The 20,525-nt window shown below is 55.4% G+C and overlaps 1 protein-coding gene across 4 annotated transcripts in view; it reads left to right on the forward strand.

Annotated features, from left to right (window-relative positions):
• The first annotated feature begins 8,276 nt into the window (after positions 1-8,276).
• Positions 8,277-20,525, forward strand: part of CPNE5 (copine 5) — a 92,043-nt gene continuing 79,794 nt past the window's right edge. For 2 of the 4 annotated variants that reach the window (XM_039235331.1, XM_039235332.1), the window contains exon 1: positions 8,277-8,485. In XM_039235331.1, coding sequence (XP_039091262.1) covers positions 8,391-8,485 — 95 coding nt within the window. In that variant the 5' untranslated portion in view covers positions 8,277-8,390. Of the gene's footprint in view, positions 8,486-11,458; positions 11,478-17,940; positions 17,960-20,525 lie in introns of those variants that run through there. The other 2 variants (XM_039235334.1, XM_039235333.1) reach the window with 2 other exon arrangements.

Consider the following 20,525-nt stretch of genomic DNA (forward strand, 5'->3'; position numbering starts at 1 on the left):
GGTGAAGGCTCCACTGAGTTGGCTGGGCCTTGGCGGGGCTGAGCTTCAAGCTGGGGGGCTGTTCTCTCCTGCCACACGCTAGACTCGCAGTACAGCGACAGCATTTACCTTTGTCCCCTCCTCCTTCCACTCAAAACAAATACACAAACTGGTTGTCAAGCCAGGCCACCGCGTGACTGGCGGCTTCCTTCCCCAAGCCTCCATCTGTAGAATGGGGGGCCCAGGCTAAAACCCACTCTGGTCTAAACTCCATTGACTTGATGATGGCGTTTTTCTCCTCCAGTAGCTCCCTGCACATCCTTCTAATTAGAATCTCATACCCAACTTGGAGGGTATGGTGGTACGTGTATTATCCCCATTTTTAAAGCTAGGGCTGCTTGAGAAGCAGAAATGCAGGGAGGGGTTCAAGGTCACAGCGTGAATGGAGAACCTGGCCCCCAGGCGAGCAGGCAGGCAGCCTCTGAGAGGCTGTCAGCAGCGGCTCCGGGAGCCCGACACCTGAGTCTGACCCCGGCTCCTGATAGAATTATCAGAGAACTGGGGAACACATACTTCCCGTAATCAGGGCAACTTTTCTTAGCCAGCCAGGGGTGGAGGAGGCACCATGTGAAGGGTGTCTGATGAGCTCCTCTCCCAGCACGGGGCCTAGAGTGAACAAAACCCCAGGAAATCACAGCAGACAGCTGGAGAGGTGAGCAGGCAAGCTCAAGGGGCAGGGCCGCTGGGTCTTGAGCTTCTGCACAAAGCCAGGCTCGTGGCATTTAGTGCACGTCCCAGTTCTCTCCAGCAGCCGGGCAGGCAAACACAGGCAGCTTGGCATGAAAATTAATTTAGACCTTAAAAGAAGGGTTTCATCTTCAGTGGCTTTTCAGGCCGCCCCAGCACAGGTACAGCAAGGGAGCAGTGGTGCCAGGGTATCTGAAGGCTGGAGTGAGACCGCAGCCTTGAACCCATCAGCCTGAGGTAGGGAGGGGCAGAGGGTCCCGAGGCTGAGGCAGACCCTCACGGCAACCAGGGCAGGGGAGAAGCGAGAGGGGATTCTGGGAATAGAAGCTGTGGAGGCCCGCCGGGCACAAATCCAGCTATTCTGACCCTTGCCCAGGCCTGAGCCTGAGGATCAGGAACGTGACAAGTGTGTTGGCGGGAGGCTGGGACTTCAGGGAGGGACACAGTTGGCTTTCAAGCTTGTGAAGAAATGTGAGGATTCACTCTCCATTTCCCAAGATGCTCAAACCAGAGGAAATGGGCTTACGTCCAGTGGAGAGAGAGTGCAAGAGGCCGGGAGCAGACTGGCTGACTGGTGGTAATGTATTCAAAATGCAATTAAGTCCAGTGAGAAGAAAGAGGGAGGCTGAGGCCCGGGAAAGGCCACGCTGTGGACGACCCTGGTCCAAGGCCTTCAGGGCACACCCCCTGCTAGTGGGTGAGGGAAAGAAATCTTAAGAGTTTTGGAGGTTCGGTGGAAGGAGAAGCAGCCAGCTTGGGAGAATCTAGTCTAGCTTCTTGGGAGAGAGTAAGAAAGATGGGTAGGATTTGGACATGGCAAGAAGGACGGGCCAGGGGCAACCAAGGGCTGCTGGTTCTGGTGGGGGCGGGGAGATGGACAATCACCTTGGCTTTTATCGCAGAAGGCCCAGCGATGGCACATTTGTGTTTATCAGTCAACAGAAAGTCAGAGGGACCCATCTCTCACTTGAGAGAAGACCCCTGAGACTGATTCTAATCAGAGCCCCTGTGAGGTTTTATCTAGTTTCTGCTTATTGGCAGAACAGCCTTGGGCAAATCTCTTCCCCTCTCAAGGACTCAGTTTCCAGATCTGTAAAGTCTAGGTAAATTGAGTTATCTTTAAAGTCAGCAGCACTGAGCTCTCTAATATCCTAACTCACAATAACAAGTTAGGGGCGCTTGAGGGGCTCAGTCAGTTAAGTGCCTGACTTTGGCTCAGGTCGTGATTTCATGGTTCATGGGTTTGGGCCCCTCATCAGGCTCTGCGCTGGTGTGGAGCCTGCTTGGGATTCTCTGTCTCCCTCTCTCTCTACCTCTTCCCAACTTGTGTTCTCTCTCTCTCTCTCTCTCTCTCTCTCTCTCTCTCAAAATAAATAAACTTAAAAATAATACCAAGCTAAATACTGGATTAAATATGGGGGTGTGGGGGACAGACAGGGATATCTATGCTGGACAGAGTGAGAAGTGCGAGGGTCAAGGCCCTGAGCATAGATCACATGGGACAGACTGATGAGGGGCTGGGGACCTGGGCCGTGTTGGCGGAAATTGAAGCTCCTGGTCAGGCCCTGAGCGAGGCCTGGAAGGAGGTGGCAGAAGTGAGAGGTAGCTGGTGTCTGCTGGACTGCCACAGACACCAGGGCAGGGAAGTGTGGGGGGAGTGGGTCCCGGGGCAGGAGAGGTTGCTGGGCTGTGGCAGCGGAAGGGCCTGGGCCTCCTCTTTGCCCATGGACCCAGCTAGCTGACGCTATGATCTGGGGAGAAGGGGAAGGAGGGGCAATGTGGGGGTTCTGGCTGGGACAGTAGGGCACCCGGCCAGGAGACTGTCACCCTCCAGGAGGAATGGGGGGTGGAGGCGTGGGGGCTCTGTGGCCGGCTTTTGCCTCCTCCTCTACCCCAGCAGAACATGGCTTCTCCCTACCCCTTCTCAGGCAGGTCTTCACTGCTCTGGGGTACCTGACCTTGCTGTTTTGGGTGGAGTTTCTTACCGAGGGAAGAATTCAGGCGACCTTGAGTGTATCATTCTCCCTTTCTAAGCTTCTTAGTGAAAGAAGGGGCTTAAGTAGATGGTCTCCAACCCAGCCCCTTCTAGCATTTCTATTAATGGCTGGAATCAGACACTCCATCTCTCCCACTTCCTTACTGCCACGGTGGTATCAGGTTGCTGTCATGCCCTCTATCTTCCCTTTTCTTTCCAGGGCTGCCATGTACGGTGGTGGAGGGCATTCACTGCACAAGGACACCCAGCCAAGGGAGGAAGTAGAGGCTCAAGCCCAGCCCACGCTCTGCTTAACAAGCCACGAACCCCGTCTGGCTCAGGGTTTCATTTCCCCAGAGCAAAGAACACATTTTTCTAGTCTGTCGGAAGGTGCGGTACGGGCTGCCCCCACTGCCCCGTACCATGCAGAATCATCCTTCTGCTCCATCACCAGTCTCCAACAGGGCAGATCCAAGGATGGCATTTACGTGAAGTGTACCGAGAGGGGGGACAGCAGCTGCCTCCTCTGTGAAGAACTCTGCCTCCTAAACGCCGTGGTGCTTTTCCTCTCCTTATCAATGCTGCGAGTTGCCTCTCGAAATTGCTCTGCCGTCATTAACACCACGGATTAGGTCAGATGAGCGGGTGTTTGCAGTCTTAGATGGCAAAGGCAAAGCGCTGATGCTGACTATTCCAGATCTTCTGGGCACGGCCCGTTCCATGCTCACAGTTCTTAATCAGAGGGACGCGCGTTGGTTACGTGGCTGGTGGGCTGGGGCCGTGGTGGGTTCTGACGTGGCTGCCGGGCCCAGACAACACGTCCGCAGCACCTGCAGGCCTGTGGGCTGGCTTCCCTGAACATCACAGTGACCTCAGTAGAAGAAATGGCCCTTCGAATGGCGTGGCTGCTGGTTGCTTTTGAACCAACGGCAATTCATTTGAGCGAGGACTGTGGGCATTTTGCCCTGGGCCTGATCAGCAAGCTTTGTGTTCTGAGGCTCGCTCTGTTGGCCGTGTACCTGGGGGGTGTCTTCCAGACCACCCCTCCTTCAGTGTTCCCTTCTGAAAAGGGAGGAGAGGCACCTGGGTGGCTCAGTCGGTTAAGCGTCCGACTTTGGCTCAGGTCATGATCTCACAGTTCGTGGGTTCGAGCCCCCTGTCGGGCTCTGTGCTGACAGCAAGCTCAGAGCCTGGAGCCTGCTTCAGATCTGTGTCTGGCCTCTCTCTCTGACACTCCCCTGCTCATGCTGTCTGTCTCTCTCTCAGAAATAAATAAAACATTAAAAAAATTTTTTTAAAAAAAAATAAAAAAGGGGTGCCTGGGTGGCTCAGTCGGTTAAGTGTCTGACTTCAGCTCAGGTCATGATCTTGCGGTTTGTGGGTTCGAGCCCCGCATCGGGCTCTGTGCTGACAGCTCAGAGCCTGGAGCCTGTTTTGGATTCTGTGTCTCCCTCTCTCTCTGCCCTACCCTTCTTGCTCTCTGTCTGTCTCGAAAATAAACATTAAAAAAAAAATTGAAAAGGGAAGAGAAGGAGGCCAAGACCTGTGGCCTCACATCAGGGCCCCTCACCGCCTGGCCTCATGTTCCATGCCCCCCCTCCCGCCACTTTCCCCCTGGGCTCCAGCCATACTGTGGCCTCCCTCTGGCCCTTGATCATGCTGGTTCCCTGCCAAGAGTGCCTGCTCAGCCTTGTCCTCGAGGCAGAAGCTCATCATCTGTAGCAGCTGCTGTCCCTGTGCTGCCCTGACCAGTGTGCCCCAGCCCCACATGGAGCTGCCAGCGGCCGCACTTCTTTGCCTGAAGCTTCCTCTGGCCTCTGGAACCTGCATTGGCCACTCCGTGCTGCTGGTCAGGCCGGAAGTGCCAGGGAATTCCCCTTCCCCCCCGACCAAACAGGAGCCCTCGGCCACCAAGCCAATGCCTGACAACAGGTGGTGTATACACAACCCTGCTCCCTCACCCCTCTGGCGGGCGAAGGCTGGGGCGTGTTCTGCCAGAGTCCTCAGTGGGAATGAGCCCTAGCTGCCCGCATAACCGGCTTGAAAAACCATCCACCCAGTATTGCCTGCTTACCTGTCTTCCTTACGTACTCCCCACGCGGTGTTCTCCTTCATTCTCCCAAAGAGATGGCTCACATTCAGATCTTTCTCTCAGGAGAGAAGCTTCTCTCTAGGGGAAACAAACAGACATCATCTTCCGTGCCTTTCTCAAGATCACCTTCTGTTTGCAGCTTCCCCTGACCCTCCCTTGTTTCTACTCCTGAGGCAATACCGTTGGCCACTCTTTTCTTTGTTTTTAAAATGTTTATTTATTTTTGAGAGAGAGAGAGAGCGTACACAAACAGGTGGGGCAGAGAGAGAGGGAGACACAGAATCTGAAGCAGGCTCCAGGCTCTGAGCTGTCAGCACAGAGCCCAATGTGCGGCTCGAACTCACGAGTGAGATCATGACCTGAGCTGAAACGGGACGCTCAACCAACTACTCAACTGACTGGAGCCACCCGGGGCCTCCTGGCTACTCTTCTCTTCCCAGGGCCTTTATAGCTACCTCAACAGCACTTCGCATGCCGCATGCCGCACTGTGGTTTGTCTGTACCATCTGTCTGCAAGTCCTGGGGCCCCTGTTAACCTGGGGGTTCTTTGGAGACAAAGTCTTTTGTTTGTTTGTTTGTTTGTTTTTGAGAGAGAGAGCGCACAGGGGAGAGGCAGAGAGAGTGAGAATCCCAAGCCAACTCTCAGCACAGAGCCCCGTGCAGGGCTTAATCCCATGAACTGTGAGATCATGACCTGAGCCCAAACCAAGAGTCCAATGCTCAGTAGATGGAGCCACGCGGGCGCACCCAGGGGGACAAATTCGCTAAGCCTCGGACAGCGCCTGGCACGGAACCAGTACCCAATACAACTTTTTTTGCCAAAGACCCAGCAGTGGAAATGCAATGACTAAGAGGGAATGGAGAGAAACAGACAAGTCCAGAATCCTTCTAGAAAGAGGTCCTGGGGCTACTCTCCTAGATGCTGTCACTTTACAAGGTAACATTGTAGAACCTTCAGTCTTACTACTTACCTGGTGAACAACCTGCAATGGCTCCCTTTTGTTGTCCTCCCCAACAGGGCCTAATGTCACAGATGCTTTTTGAGACCATCATCTGGCCCTATTCTAAGAGGCAATCAAACTTTGGTCCCAATGATCAGAGTTCAAATTCCCGCTCTGCCAGTTCCCCCCGCCGGGTGTTCATGGACAAGTTACTTAGCCTCTCTGGCCACTAGCTCCCTTATTTATTAAATGCAGACAGTAATGCCACACCTCTATAATTACTTTGAGAATTTAAAATCATATATGGTCCTTGTGAGATACCCAAACCACTGAACTGTACACTTTAAAATGGTGAGTTTTATGGGACGGGAATAATAGCTTTTAAAAAAATTAACCGTGGTGTCTAACCCAGGGTAGGCTCTTTGAAAATAGAATGGTGGTTATCAAGAAGTTTCCCAAATGGCCCTAGAAGTGGGCTGGGCACACAGTAGGTGCTCAGTAAATACTGGTGGAAGGAGTGGACAACATATTCCACAAGTACGTTTGGAATAGAGGTATGTGGGGGATGGGAGGGTGGGGGAGGCATAGAAATTTCAAACCCAGTATTGCATCCCTCAGGAAAGGAGGCTGGAATTATTCTCTGGGGAGACAGGGCCTAAGTCCCAATCTGGGAGCGGGGCCTTCAGACCCCGGTGTGCCCCACTGCCATGGGATCCCAGTGCCTCTGCCCCTTGGTGTCAGTCCCAGGTAGCAGGAGTCCAGCCAAACCTGGACCTGTGCGAAAACGAAAACACTTAACCCAGACCAAGGAACGTGTTCTTGCAGTCATCTTTGACTTTGGCTGTATGTATCTGATGTTCTGGGAATTGGCTTCAAACAGAAAATCTGGACTTGCCAGTTAAGGCCCAGCTTGATAAAGGCGTGGCCCAGAGGGTGTGACTTTTCTGGGTCCAGCCTGAGGCCCTCGGCCTCCCCCAGCCCTTCCCACCTCGTGGCATCCGGTGGTGGGGCCAAGACAAGTAGGCTCCAGCTCCGCAAAGCTCGGACTGAGGCTGGGGACGGGCTGCAGGGAGATTTCCTGGCGTCTGAGTCTGGCAGTCCATGCGGGCAGCCCTAGAGAAACAACACCGCCCACAGCTCCAGCTCCGGAGACCCCTGGTCTGGAAGGGCCAGCCTGAGGCAGGGTGGGGCCTGCCCAGCTCTGAGGCCGCGAAGGGATTGGTTCGGGAGGGGTGCCACCTGAGAGGTGCCTCCACTAACCCCATCTCCCAGGACAGGGATCAGAGCCCTGCACACAGCAGGCGCCCACTCAGCGCTGGTAGGATGGGAGCCCAGGGAGCCCCGGCCACCCTCTCAGTCTGATGGAGGAAGCTTCTAGACCCCAGGGGCTGGCTCAGCTACGCGGTCACGACGGGCCGGGGATGGGGAGGGCGCTGGCGTGTGGCTTCTGTGGCTGACTCGGTGTGGCCAGGCCCGGCGGGAGCCAGAACAGGGGGCGGGAGCGCCCAAGCACCGACCCTGCCTAGTCCTAACGACCCTCCTCAGAAAACCCAGGAGGGCCCTCCGGGCACTGGGGTCGCCCCCACACACCTCCGCGAGAGACGTGATTCTGTTTATAGACTGACTCCCGGCTCCCGGTGGGGCGCACCCTCAGCAGAGAGCGCCCCCAGTCTTTTGCGGGAGGAGGTCTCTTTTGCGCACGTCACTCCCACCCAGCCCCGGCATAGACCCTCCTCAAACAGACGCCCGGCGGTTCCCGAACCCTCTCGCTCTTCCAGCAGGAAACCCCGGAGCCGGGAGGGGGTGGGCGCGGAGGGAGACGCGCGGGCCCCAACCATCCCTGGCCGTCACCGCCCCCCGCCCCAGGCTGCCGGCATCAGGAGCCGCGTCCCCACGTCCGCCCCGCGCGCACACACGCGCACACACAGACTCACGCTCGCACGGACACACTCACACCCGCGCGCAGACCCCGCCCGCGGCCCCGCCCCGGCCCCTGCGGGCGCCCCCTCCGGCGCTCGCGGACCCCGCACGCAGCCCGCCCCGGCCGGCGGGAGGCGGCGGCTCCGGGCAGATTTGATTTTCCCGCAGCCCGGGCGCCCCGGAGCCCCAGCCGGAGCCGAGGCGGAGGCGCTCGCAGCCGGGTCCCCGGCCCCGCTGCCGCCCGCGCCGAGACCCAGCGAGAGGCGGCGCAGCCCGGGCGCGCCCCGCGTCCCGGCGCCCCCGCCGCCCGCGCCCGATCCGCCCCCCCCACGCCCCCTCTCCCTCGCCTTCACCCCTTCTGTCCCCACCCGAAGCCGCACGCTCCTCTCCCCAAACCCCTCTCCACGACTCCGCGCGTCCCTCCCGGTGCCCTCTCCCCGCGCCCCTCCGCCTCTCTCCGCTGCACCCCAGCTCGCGGGGCACCGTGCCCCTCTCTGCTGGCACCCCCGGCCTCCTCGTCGCGTCACCTGCACCCCCTCCTCTGTCCCCGGCCCCCGCTCCCTCCGCCCCCCTTCCCTCTCTCACTTCCCACGCCCCCTCTTGGCGCTCCTCTCTCCTCCCTTTGCCGCCCAGCGCCGGCTCCGGAGTTGGGGGAGAGCCCAGGGTTTCAGCCGCTTTGGAGGAGGCGTGAATCGCGCAGGGATTGACTAATTTGGGGTGGGGGCCGCGGTGGGCGATGGAGCAGCCTGAGGACATGGCGTCGCTGAGCGAGTTCGACTCCTTGGCGGGCAGCATCCCGGCCACCAAGGTGGAGATCACCGTGTCCTGCAGGTGAGCCGCCCCGCTGGCCGGGTCCCCCCTGCCCCGCCCCTGGAGCCGGAGCCCCGCGACTCCTGGGCTCCTGCAGCACCGACCCCTCCACCCTCGCGCGCCCCCTTTCAGAGCGGCGCTGCCTCCAGGATGCCCCCTTGTCTGTCCAGCAGGAGCCCTGCCCGGCCAAGGATGATGACCGCGGAATGGGGGGAAAGCCAGGCTTGGGATCCCATCTCGGAAAGTTTGCACTCCAGGCCGTTGGCGAGAGGAGACGTGCAGACACAGGAACAGGGGACCGGGCGCCTCAAGGAGGAGAGGGAGGTGATGAAGGGCTGTCCCTGGGTCTTAGCACAGGCTATTTCTGATCAACTCTTTCCGGAATGATGAAGGGAGTGATTTTGCCCCATCCTTCCCAGGCATACCAGCCCCTTTCTTCTGGGCCCTTCTTTCCTCTCTTCTCCCTCTGCCCCAACACCGTCCTCTCCACCTCCAACCCGCCTCCCCCCAACCCTAGACCCCAGGAATTAAAGCTTTTCTTCAGCTCCAACAACGAACTGATGGAAAAAGATCAATCAGATCGATTCATTCATACCGAGCTATGGATAACTGATAACTTAAAGTGGCACCATTAAGATAAACAATAACTTAGGCACGCAAAATCTTAAGCCAAAGGACTAGAAAGAACAGTGAATGTGGAATTTTAGAGTCCAGCAGGGGAGAGGAGGTGTGTTTTTGTGGGCTACCACCCCAAACCCTCGTCATGTCACACAGACTTTGGGGGTAACTTCATCTGAGAGCTGGGTCTCTCCCAGTTTTTCCTGAGAAGGCTGCCCCAGGCAGTATGGGGGACCAGTGGAGAAGTGGGGTTCTTCTCTAATGCGGTCATCCTGTGGGTGGCCTCGGGTCACTGCCTGGCTGGGCTGTGAGGGGTACTATGGCCCCGGGCATAGCCCACCCACCTTGACATTCTCCTGGAGACGCTGTTCCTGCTACCCTAGATGACCAACAGCATTTCCGGGGTCCTGGCTGTGCCCTTGTTACAACTCACCCTCTCCGTTTTCATCCAGGCCCCTCTCTGGTCAGACCCTTCGCTCACCCCCGTGGCCTCTCAACCCTCTTTTCCATGGTTGTGGCACGGGGAGCGGGGAGGGGTGCCAGAGCCAGAGAAGGGGAGGGACTGGGATTTGAGGGTGTGTGGGAGTGAGGACTCGTGAGGTGGAACATAGCTTCTCCCCCATGCCAGGCCCTTCCTGGTCTCCTGTGATAACTCTCACCTGTCGCCCCCCATGGTCCCGCACATCACTGTCAGAATTCTCTCCTGACGCCATTTGCATCTTGCCATTGCTCTGCTGGGAGATTCCTGGCGGCCCATTAGCTCCAGTCTCACCTCCTCAGCCATCAGTAGTTGCCACAGGCTGCCTTTCCTTCCCTGTGGAGCCCACATCCCTGCGCCTTTTGCTCCCTCCCAGCTTGTCAGGCTTGTGTCAGAGCTGTCTCTGGATCCTTGTCACCGCCGAGCTCTCAACAGCCTATTCACCATCCTGAATTCACCCCTCTTTCATCTCTGCCAGTTCAGGTCCCCCCCCCCATCCTGGAGAGCTTGATCTCAGGCTCCCCACTTCCAGCCCTCACCCATGAGACACCCAGTCCCAATCTGAGTCTTCTGTGTCCCCTAGGTCTTGAGTACTCAGCCTAGCCCAGGGGGTCACTCGACCTCTGAAGACGCTGTACACTCTGTCCCTGCTTCCCTAAAGCAACTGTCTAAGCATTCGAGGACGGGGATCCCCACCCTGGCTCAGACCTATGAACCCCCTACACTCGGTGAAGAGGAGAGGAGGCAGAGGGCGCATGGCACTGTGGTTTTGGAGTCAGACACTTTGAAACGGACTCCGCTCCACCCTTTGGGGCATGCTTTTTGCCTCCATCACCCCCACATGTCAGGGACAAATAATGAAACCTGTATTTGAGCCATCTTATTTGCCGAGGTAGTGCCCATGCTTAGAAGAGTGGTTGGCATATAGCAGAGACTTAACAAACACCCGTTGGAAGAATTATGGGAGTAGAGGGTCGCGAGGCACCCAGCACACTACTTTGCACTTGTTTGGCACGCAGTCGGTGCTCGGTCAGCAGGTACGAGGATACTCGGCCCCTCCTGTTTGCTCTCAAAAAGCGGAGGGGCCCAAAGGACTCAAAGCTTTTGCCTAAAAGATACCTGGGGGTGCGTCTGAGTTCCTGGGAGATGTAATTTGGGATTGGCCCTGACGTCTCAAGGGACACGATCCATTAGCCTGACTTGGGCCCTGCTCCTGGTGAAAGCCAGAGGATGGGACATTGTTTGGGTAAGAAGAATAAGGAGGGAGGAGTCACCTGGAACAGAGGCGAGGCAAAAAAACAAAAACAAACAAACAAACAAAAAACCCAGTCTGGGTGGGCTTGAAATTGTAAATCCATCTCTTTGCCTCAAGCAGGTCTAACTGTCTAGGTTCTAAAAGAGAGAGAGAGAGAAGGGAAGAGGGGAGGTGGGAGAAGAGGAGCAGAAGGAGGAAGGAGAGCTGCACAGAATGGCTTTCTCCAGCACATTCTGTACTCCATGCTCATAAGTCTTCCTCCCCAGTATCGCATGGTCGGCACTGGCTGGGTCCCAGGAGAAGATGTCCTGGACAGAGCATCTAGGTGACACCTCCCACTGGGCAGGGCCTGTAAGGCAGGCAGAGGGGTTGGGGGTCGTGAGAACTTCAGGATGGGTGGCTCAGGTTGAGGGGCCCAGTATTTCAGGGAACTGGGAACTAGCATCCCTGGGAGCCAGCTCCCTTCCAGCTCCGCCCTGCTCCTTAGGAAGGTCCTGGCCAACCCCTACAGCCCCAGGAAGTCTCCGCTCTTGCCTGGCAAAGACCTGACCCCTTGCCATGCCTGTGCTAGGGCACTGCTGGCTGAGCAAAGCCGCATGGTACAGGGGCACATCTGAGCCCACACAGGGCCACCATGGAAGCCTCACCAAGCCTCACTGAAGGTATGTGATGCTGGGGGATGGCATATCTGGGTCTCTGCTTTGGGTAGTGTATCCCTTGGGCTGATTTATGGTCCTCTCCCAAACAGGTGTTTTTACCGACTTCAGTAAACTCAGGGTCAAACACTGGAAAGCTCTGGTTGTTTGGCTCAATGGTAAGGAACATGAGCTGTGGGATCTGTCCTCCCGGGTTCAAATACCAGCTGTGTCCTTGTGACATTGCATAAAAGACTTAACCCGTACGTCAGTTTCCTCATCTGTAAAAGGTGTGCGCTAATTCTTCTCACGGTCGTGAGGATGCAGTGGATTAGTCCAGGAATAGTAATTGATTTGCCTAGTATTTGACATCAAAAAGTAAAGAAACATTTGTCTTTCTAGTTGGATCCCAGGATTTGTGTGGGTCCTGGCGATCTGATCCCATCTAGAGATTTTTATCCACCCCTCCCCGCCTCAGCTTTATTGAGATATATTTGACATATTACGTACGTTTAGAGATCCTGAGGGGGGTAAGTAGGGTAGATGGTTTGTGGGACCAGATACCAGTAGACGTAGAAAACGCGAGCCGTGACCTTCTTCCTCTGATGGTCTGTTCCGATCTTTCCCGACCGTTAGCTTTCCTGCAGACGCAGTCGGAACTCAGCTATCTAGTGTCCCATCCTTCAGAGTCCACAGAGATCCGGACCAGTGTGGTAGAAAGAGCAATTTGCCTTTTTTATGTAACAGGAAGCCTTTGCACCTCCACAGGGTCCTTCCTGCCGGCAGAAGGAATGCACAGTTTCACACAGTGGGGCTCTTGACACCCATAGGGAAGACAAGGAGGGGAGAGTCCAGAAGGCAAACGGTCTGCTTAGCCATTCTGGAATCTCTCAAGCAGCTGCAGGCGGGGCTGGTGGGCAGTTATTGTCTCTGCCCCCAAGATGTTCTGTGCTGTCTGTTCAGGTTGGCGTTTTGCTGCCCTGAGGCCTGAGAGGCAGCTGAGTTTGAGCTCGGGAGCTGTGACCCAGACCTCAGAAGGGGTGTGAATGGGCTGTCAATGCTTTCTTCAGACAGGCGTGTGGAGGGCAGCTTTGGGGGAGGAGGAGCCTGGGGGCATCGTGGCCACTGTCAAGGCCAGTGCTAGGACGCAGAATACTCCCAGGCCCTCGGTAGTGGAGCCAGGGGAATGAGTGGGATTTACTGAGTGCTTACTACGTGCTAGGCACTTACAGCTGTATTAGGCTGGACCATATGCAGGGGCCTATATTCAACCATTTCTGATCTACTCAGGTAGCTGTTTGGTTCAAACTAAGATTACGATGTTAATTTTCAATTGCTGCATAAGGAATTACCGCAAACCTAGCAGCTTACAGCGACAGCCGTTTATCCTCTGGCAGTTTCCGTAGGTCAGAAGCTTAGGCACAGCACACCGGCCCCTCTGCCCAGTGTCTCAGCACGCTGAAATCAAGGTGTCTGCGGAGGCTGTGATCTCGTCTGAGGCTCAGGGGCCAGGCCAAGCTCATTTAGATGGTTGGCAGAACCCAGCTCCTCGCAGCTGTGAGATTGAAGTCCTGTTTTCCCGCGGGCTGATGGATCAGGATGGTTCTCAGTTCCTGGAGGCCGCCCTCAGGTCCTAGCTGTGTGGGCCTCTCACAACATGGCCAGTCCCTTCTTGAGACTCAGCAGGAAGGCATCTCCCCCGTCAGCCATGACACTCTTACATAAAGTAACAGTGATCACAGGAGTGAGTATCCATCACATTCCCAGGTCCCACCCACACTCAAGGGGAGGGGATTATGCAGGCTTGTTCACCAGGGGGCCCAACTCTTGGGGACCATCTTAGATTTCTGCCATCACAGTTGCTGCATCTTTTTTAACCTTGCAACAATCCTGTAAGGTACATAGAAGTATTTCCCCTTTTTGCTGCTTAGGAAATCAGAGCTCACAGAGGTTAAGGGACCTGCCCAAAAGGCTCCAGTTAGCACATTTTGGAGAAGGAGATCCAAATCCAGTTTCCTCAGACTTCAGAGCCTTCAGGGCTTCTTGAGGTTGGGGATTGGGGTCTCCATGAGGGTCATCGTAGGGGCCTGCGTACCAACCATAGTAGATGTCAGTATGACATCAGTATGTCAGAGAAGGAGTATTTGCTCTTTCTCCAGGGATGGGAGAGGCCTTCCTTACTTCAGGATGCCTCTGGCTCTGGGGGGCACACCCAGAAGTGGAGGAATCTCCAGGGAGCAGAGACTGGAGGGAGTCAGGGGATTGTGGTGAGCTTTCCACGGTATCCAGACCATAAGGTGATAGCTCACCATTCCTCCTCTCTCAGCCCATAGTTCTCTTTGCTTGGACCCAAGGCCGTCACTGGAGATGGCTTACCATTGGGAAGACAGGGTGGGAGGAGGTAAGGGGAATAAGGCTGGAAAGCTTTGGGGGCACAGAACAGTCAGGTTCAGCTAGGAATGTTTTGACTACAGATAACAGAAAATCTGATAGTGGCTCAAACCCAAAATATATGTATTTTCCTCAGATCACAGTGAGTCAGGAAGTAGGTTATCTCAGTGCAGGTTTGTCAGCTCACTTTGCTACCAAGGACCCAGCTATCTTTCTACTCTGCTGTCATCCAAATGGTGGACCTCATTGTTACAAAATGGAGGCCTCTGTTCCAGGCATCACAACTGCATCCAAAGCTAGGAAGCAAGGCATAGGGTCAGAGGCCTTTCTTTCACAAGTTCTTTTGATCTGAAAAGCACAGTCACTCCTAAAATCTCTCTCCAGACTTTCCTTTCTATGTCAATGGCTGAAGCTAAGTCTCACATCCTCTTCTAGACAGCATATTAGTTAGCATGGGCTGCCATAACAAAATACCGTAGATGGGGTGGCTTAAACAACAGAAATTTATTTCCCACCATTCTTGAGAATGTTAGTCTGAGATCAAGGGGTTGGTATAGTTGGGCTCTGGGGAGGACTCTCTCCTGGCTTCGGATGGCCACCTTCTCACCATGTCCTCCCATGGCAGAGAAAGAGAGAGCAAGCTCTCTGGTATCTTTTCTTATAAGGACACTCATCCCATCACGAGGGGCCCACCCCATGACCCTAATTACCGTCTGAAGGTCAGTCTCCAAATACCATCACATTGAGGATTAGTGTTTCGATATATAAGTTTTAGGAGGTACACAATTGAGTTGACAGCAACAAGGGATAAGGACCTACCTCCTAGGACTTCGAGTGTTTCCATACTCAACCATTGTGGATTCTGTTAGCAGGAAGAGAGCGAGGAATGCTTGCTGGGTGGGCAGCCATGACCTCTGCCACATGGAGGCTTTCCGGGTGATCCATAGGTTACCTGAGCCCCCCGGGGTACCAGGAACCTGGAGTTTGGTGTCTCTGAGGACCAGCTCCTTAGATTTTCCTGCAGTCAGTGGATGGCATGTGTTAGGTGACTGGGACTGATTTTCCAAGCACAGCTTGGCCAAATCCCTGACTATCTCTGTTCTTGACAGTTTCCTGGGCAAGAACCCCCCCACTTCCACCCTCACCAAACTTAGTGTGATAAGTTGACAAACATCCTGGGCAAAACATTGCAAGGTGCCTCTCTCCTCTAATACCACTCACCTTTGATGGCCTAGCTAGCATAGTGCCTCATGGTCCCAGTAGGAGAGCTTTATGCCTTTGGATCTTGAAGAATCCTGGACAGGACACTGAAGGTCAATGTGGTTCCTGGCTTACTGTCTCTAAAATCTCAGCCAGGTCAGTGAAGTTCTCCAGCCTCAGTCTTTCCATGTGGAAAATGGGGAGAAATATTGGTCCCATCCACATTCTATACGATTGTTATGAGGACAAAAGACATTATATTTGTGAAGTTCTGTATAAACTGGGATGTGCTAAATAAAATTAAGAATGATAATAGGTAGCAATAACTGAACACGACTGATCCATTCATTCCTTTGACAATTGGTACTGGTCCTCATTTGCTATTGAGAGTCTTCACAGTTTTTATTTATTTATTTATTTTGAGAGAGAGAGAGAAAGAAGAGAGAGAGAGAGCATGAGCAGGGGGAGGGGCAGAGAGAGAGGAGAGAGAATCCCAAGGAAGCTCTGCACTATTGGCACAGAGCCCGATACAGGGCTCTGTCCTACAAACCGTGAGATCATGACCTGATCCGAAATCAGGAGTCAGATTCTTAACCGACTGAGCCACCCAGGTGCCTTGAGTCTTCATAGTTTGAAGTGCCAGTGATATAGTGGTGAACGAGATAGTATGTGTGTGTGAGGGGGGGGGGGCGGATTATAACAAATATATACATTTTTTTATTAAGCCAATAGTGTCTGAAAGAGATAGGTGTTCTGCAAATAATTTTGTGGTTGTTGGGGACACTTCAGACAGGATGAGCAGGTAACATCGAGCTGAGACCCAAAGGATGAGAAAGCCAGCCGGGGCAGGATCTTCAGGGAAGGTGATTCAGATGGGGAGAACGGCAGGTGCAAAGGCCCGATGGCAGGAAAGATCTTGGTATGCTTGCAAAGCTGCAGGCAGGCTAGTGTGGCTGGAGTGGTGTGAGAGATAGGGAGGGAAGAAAGATGGGGCTAGAGGCGGAAGGGGGGGTTGCGGGTCATGGCCTTGTGACCATGGAGTTTGATATTCTGACAGCATTTAGGGGGTCGGGTTGTTAAATGAGAGTAATGTGATCTGCTGCATTTTCTAAAAACACTTTTCTCGGGTTGCTATGAAGACTGGGGCTGGAACTGAAGCACCCAGCTAGGCAGGAAGCCGCCGGAACGTCCGTCCGAGGAGACAGTGGGGATGGCCGGGTGGGGAAGGGCAGACACATTCGCAGTGTGTTTTTGAAGTAGAAGCCTTTAAGACTTGACAAATAAGACAGGAGGGGGCATAAGGGAGCGAGGGGTCCGACGTGCTTCCTGCCTTTTCTATTTTAAGCTATTAGTCTCACAACTGCAGAAGGCAGGGATGTGACCCTATACGCAGATGGGGAAACTGAGGGTAAGTAGCTTGTCCAGAGTCACAGAATTACCATGTGGCCACGTGGGTGTTCCAGCCGGGATGCATCTGAGGCCAGAACTCATGCTCTCTTCCTTTGGCCTCACAGCACGGGAGGGACGATTATTGCAATAATTAATAATGGTCATAATAATAATGCAAATAGCCCCAGGAAGGAGAGCTCTTTGAGCCATGTACAAATTGCTTTTTAGACCTTGGTGAGGTGGCTTGGCAGGGACACAGTGCACGGGGGTGAGGAGCGGGATCTGAAAGGGGAGATGGGAGTGCCAGGGGCTGGGTGCCAACGTCCCTTCCTCCCCCAGCTCCCTCCTCTTCGTTCCTTGGATCCCTTCTGCATGTTTGGACGGAGAGCAGGGCAGGAGGAGACAGAAAGCCCTCCAGTTCTTCTCTCCAGCCGTTCCTTTGGAAGCAGCCCTAATGAGACCCCGGGCAGACCCCGGGGGAGAGTGAGAACGGGAGGGAGCCCTGCCCGCCGGGATGGGGTTTGGGGCGACCCTGGGTTTGGAACTGCAGACACCCCCCATGGCACCTCTCGCTGGGTTTGGGCTTCAGAGTTCAAGCTCAGCGTGTTCCCTGGGAAGTTGGGTGACACCGGGCACACTTTTTGGCCCCAGGTCCCTGGCGTCTAGACGAGGCCATGTCTATTTCCTGGCATTTGATTCGTTGCTTGAATAGGGTGTCATAGATTAAGCAGTTGGAGGAGACTGTATCTCTGACTAATGTCCGCCAGCTCCCACCCTCTTTGCCTGCCTGGGGTGTTGGCCAGATGTTTGGGGTCGAATTGCTCCACGGGTTAATGGGGTGTTGCTCTTAGGGGCCAGGAATCCCTGGGGGTCTGCTCTAGATTCTTGTTTCTCCCTGATGGTGGCTCACCTATCCCCAGTCTGCTCTCCTTAAGGAAGGCCCCACAGCCGTATTGGGCGGTGGTGAGCATATAGGTGCTCAGGGTCCTGCTGCAGCCCATTTAGGGGGGGCGGGGTGGGGGGGAGCATGAGGCGTCCTTAGAGATGCCCCTTCACTCCCCACAGGACTTTAGCGAGCGCACATTGAATTCCAGGCACCGAATTGCAACTTACTACAACGCTAGACACCCTTCGAACTGGTTTTGCATCTATGAACTCAGTTAATTCTCAGAAAATCCCGAGGAGAGAAGGGCTGTTATTATCCCCACTTTACAGATGGGGATACTGAGGCACAGAGAGGTTAAGCAGGGTCACCCATTAGGAAAGGGCAGAACTGAGTGTTGGACTGAGCAGTGAAGCTGCAAGTCTGCTCTCCGTGCCCCCCACCCCCCACCTTTTGCCAGGCATTGGCAGGATTTTTGGTGGGAAAAAGATGGACCAACTTTTCCTAACTTTTTTAGCCTCATGAGCCTCCTTGGGAATCTGGTGACCGCTCTCCAAAAAGAATGCATCCGAATGTACCAATATGCCACATTTTCCTTACGATTTCAGGGGGTCCGTGGGGACCCCTGGCCCAGGAACAGCTGAGGGTGAGTGTCTTCATGTGTTTCCTGCTGTGCCGAGGCTGGAGTCATTGCTCTGAGCGTCCGCAGCATTTATGGGCTTTGCTTGGAGACAACCAGGCTTTGCTTGGATGTGTGATGGTCCGTTCCCTCCCCCGCCCCCCCACGCTCAGCTCAAGAGCAGATGTGTCCGGGCCTCAGCCTGGGGCTCCCTGAGGGGAGGGCTATGTTTCCCCCCTCAGACTGGGGCTCCCTGAGGCAGGGCAGTGTCTCCCCTCAGCCTGGGGCTCCCTGAGGGCAGGGCTCTGTCTCCCCCTCAGACTGGGGCTCCCTGAGGGCGGGGCTGTGTCTCCTCCCCTCTCTGACTGGAGAGTCCCGGCCTGTATTCTCTACTCTTTAAAGTCTCACGAAGGAGGGTGGCACCCTCAGGCTCCCTCCTTTGGCGCCAGGGAAGAGGTCTTAGTTCAGCCTTTTCAGTGCTCTCTCCCTTTGCCTGGGGCCTTGGAGACACTTGACCTCACCACCCAGTGTCCAGTGCATCGTTGTTTGCTCTCGCCCACCAGGCCGTGGAATCCAGACCAATTCCTTGGGGGAGAGCAGGGAGGAAAGGGGCCCCAGGCTCTGTTCCCCAGCCTCAATTTCAAGAACAAAAGAAGCCAAGCTCCAGGCTGCTGTGCGGGCAGCTGAAGGGCTTTATGCTGTTTTGGGGGAAAAATACATTTTGCCTGTTGGAAAGAATTTCTCTTTGAGCTCTCCAAAGACAGAAAGTGGAGAAAAAGCACTTACGGTCTGGTGTGGCCGTGCCCTTGTGGTTGGGGCCCTGCCTCGGGGCAGAGGACCTGGCTCCTCTCCCTCTGCCTCCTGCTGTCTGTGTGCCTGTGGGCAAGTCACTCACCACTCACCACCTCTCTCTCTCTCTCTCTCTCTCTCTCTCTCTCTCTCTCTCTCTCGGCCTCGCCTCGGAGTCGGGAGTCCTTGGTGCCTCAGGCTGAGGGTCACGTGAGACCTTTGAGGTGCTGTGTGTGTACGCGGTTGCAGTGGGAGAAGCCCAGGCCGTCAGGCCCCCAGTGTCCCAGCATGCAATACTTGGACTGCCACTGTCAGAAACGTGGTGTGTGGGTGTGGGTGTGGGTTGTGGGTGCATATGGTGGGGAAGTTAGTTGAAACATGACTTCCAGGACCCCATCCAGACCTGCAAAATCCAGGCTCTGGGCACAGGGCCCAAGAATCTGCCGTTTTACGAGACAGGGCAGGGATGAGTCCCAGGAAGTGAGAGGCTCCTTGCTCATGGTGGGGAAGCCACCATCTCAAGGCCGTGAGAGTAGGCTCAGCAGGTCCTGAGGCTTCTGTTAGGACAGGCCCTCGGGGTGAGGCACAGATAGGGACAAGTGTGGATGACGTAAGGGATCTGGGGGGAGTTGGGGGGGAGGTAGGGTGCAGGGACTTAGGCAAAAGGGCGGAAGGTCCTTAAGGCTGAGTAGGAGGAAAGGATGGGAGGCCAAAGAGGAGCCCGAGGCTGGGGTGAGTGGGGCTGCTGTCAGCCAGTGGGGGATTCAGTGCATCCTCACCACGGGGTGCTGGGAGTGTATGGGTTGGGGGTGGGCTTCCTTGGTCAGGTGAGAGGGGAGGTGGCTCGTGTCGCCCATCCTGTGTCTCTTTTTTTCACCAAGTGAACCTGAACACGGGCCAGGAGAGTGACCACTCTGTTCAGCCCTGGGCGGATGGTGACTGACCCTCTGGCCAGCCTCACTAGGCCCAGGCGCCCCAGAGCAGTCCTGAAGGAGGGACTGGCTTAGCCCTACTTTACAAGTGGGGACATTGAGGCACAAGGAAGGCAAGTAACTTGTCCAGAGCTGGAATGCAAACCCCACTTGTCTGCCTGCTGCCCGTGCACTTAACCACTAGGCCGCACAGCTAAGAGAAAGGCTAGGGGCCGGTCCAGAGCGTGATCAGACGCCATGCAGGGGGAGGGACAGGAGCCCTGCCAGTGTGGCCATTCCTCTTGGTCTTCCTTCATCCATCTGATTTGCTGGCACCCGCGCTGAGTCAGATGCTGGGCTGGCCCGCAGCAGAGGTGGGGTCCCTAGCACGGAGGAGCACCCAGCCAGTGTGAACGATCGATGTGTCCCCCATTTTGCAGCCCGCGGGGGCTGAGTATGGACATGGGGTCCCACAAGCCGGGGGGCTGCACATTACAGGCCCAGGAGGGCTCAGGGAGGGGAAAGGAAATGGCTGCTGCTCAGTGCCCGTTCGGGGAGAGCAAAATCGAGGATGGCTAGGAATGGTACAAGGGCTTCATCGTCCTCAGGCATCTGGGTCAGGCTCACCCAAGCCCCAGGGCTCCGTGAGACTCCTGGGGTCTCAGGGCAGGGAGCCACTGAAGCTCCATGCCTGGTTCTATTTCTCAGTGCAGGCAGGAGGGTGCGCAGAGCCGGGAAAAGCTCGGCCTGCTTCTCTTTGAAGACACCATCTCTCCCTCTGTCTCTCTGTCTCTGTGTCCCTCCTTCTCTATCTCTCTGTCTCTGTTTCTCTCTCTGTGTGTCTCTCTGTTTCTCTCTCTCTCTCTCTCTCTCACACACACACACACACACAC

The sequence above is a fragment of the Hyaena hyaena genome, unplaced genomic scaffold (assembly GCF_003009895.1).
Source record: "Hyaena hyaena isolate Hyena2069 unplaced genomic scaffold, ASM300989v1 scaffold_96, whole genome shotgun sequence".
Taxonomy (NCBI): domain Eukaryota; kingdom Metazoa; phylum Chordata; class Mammalia; order Carnivora; family Hyaenidae; genus Hyaena; species Hyaena hyaena.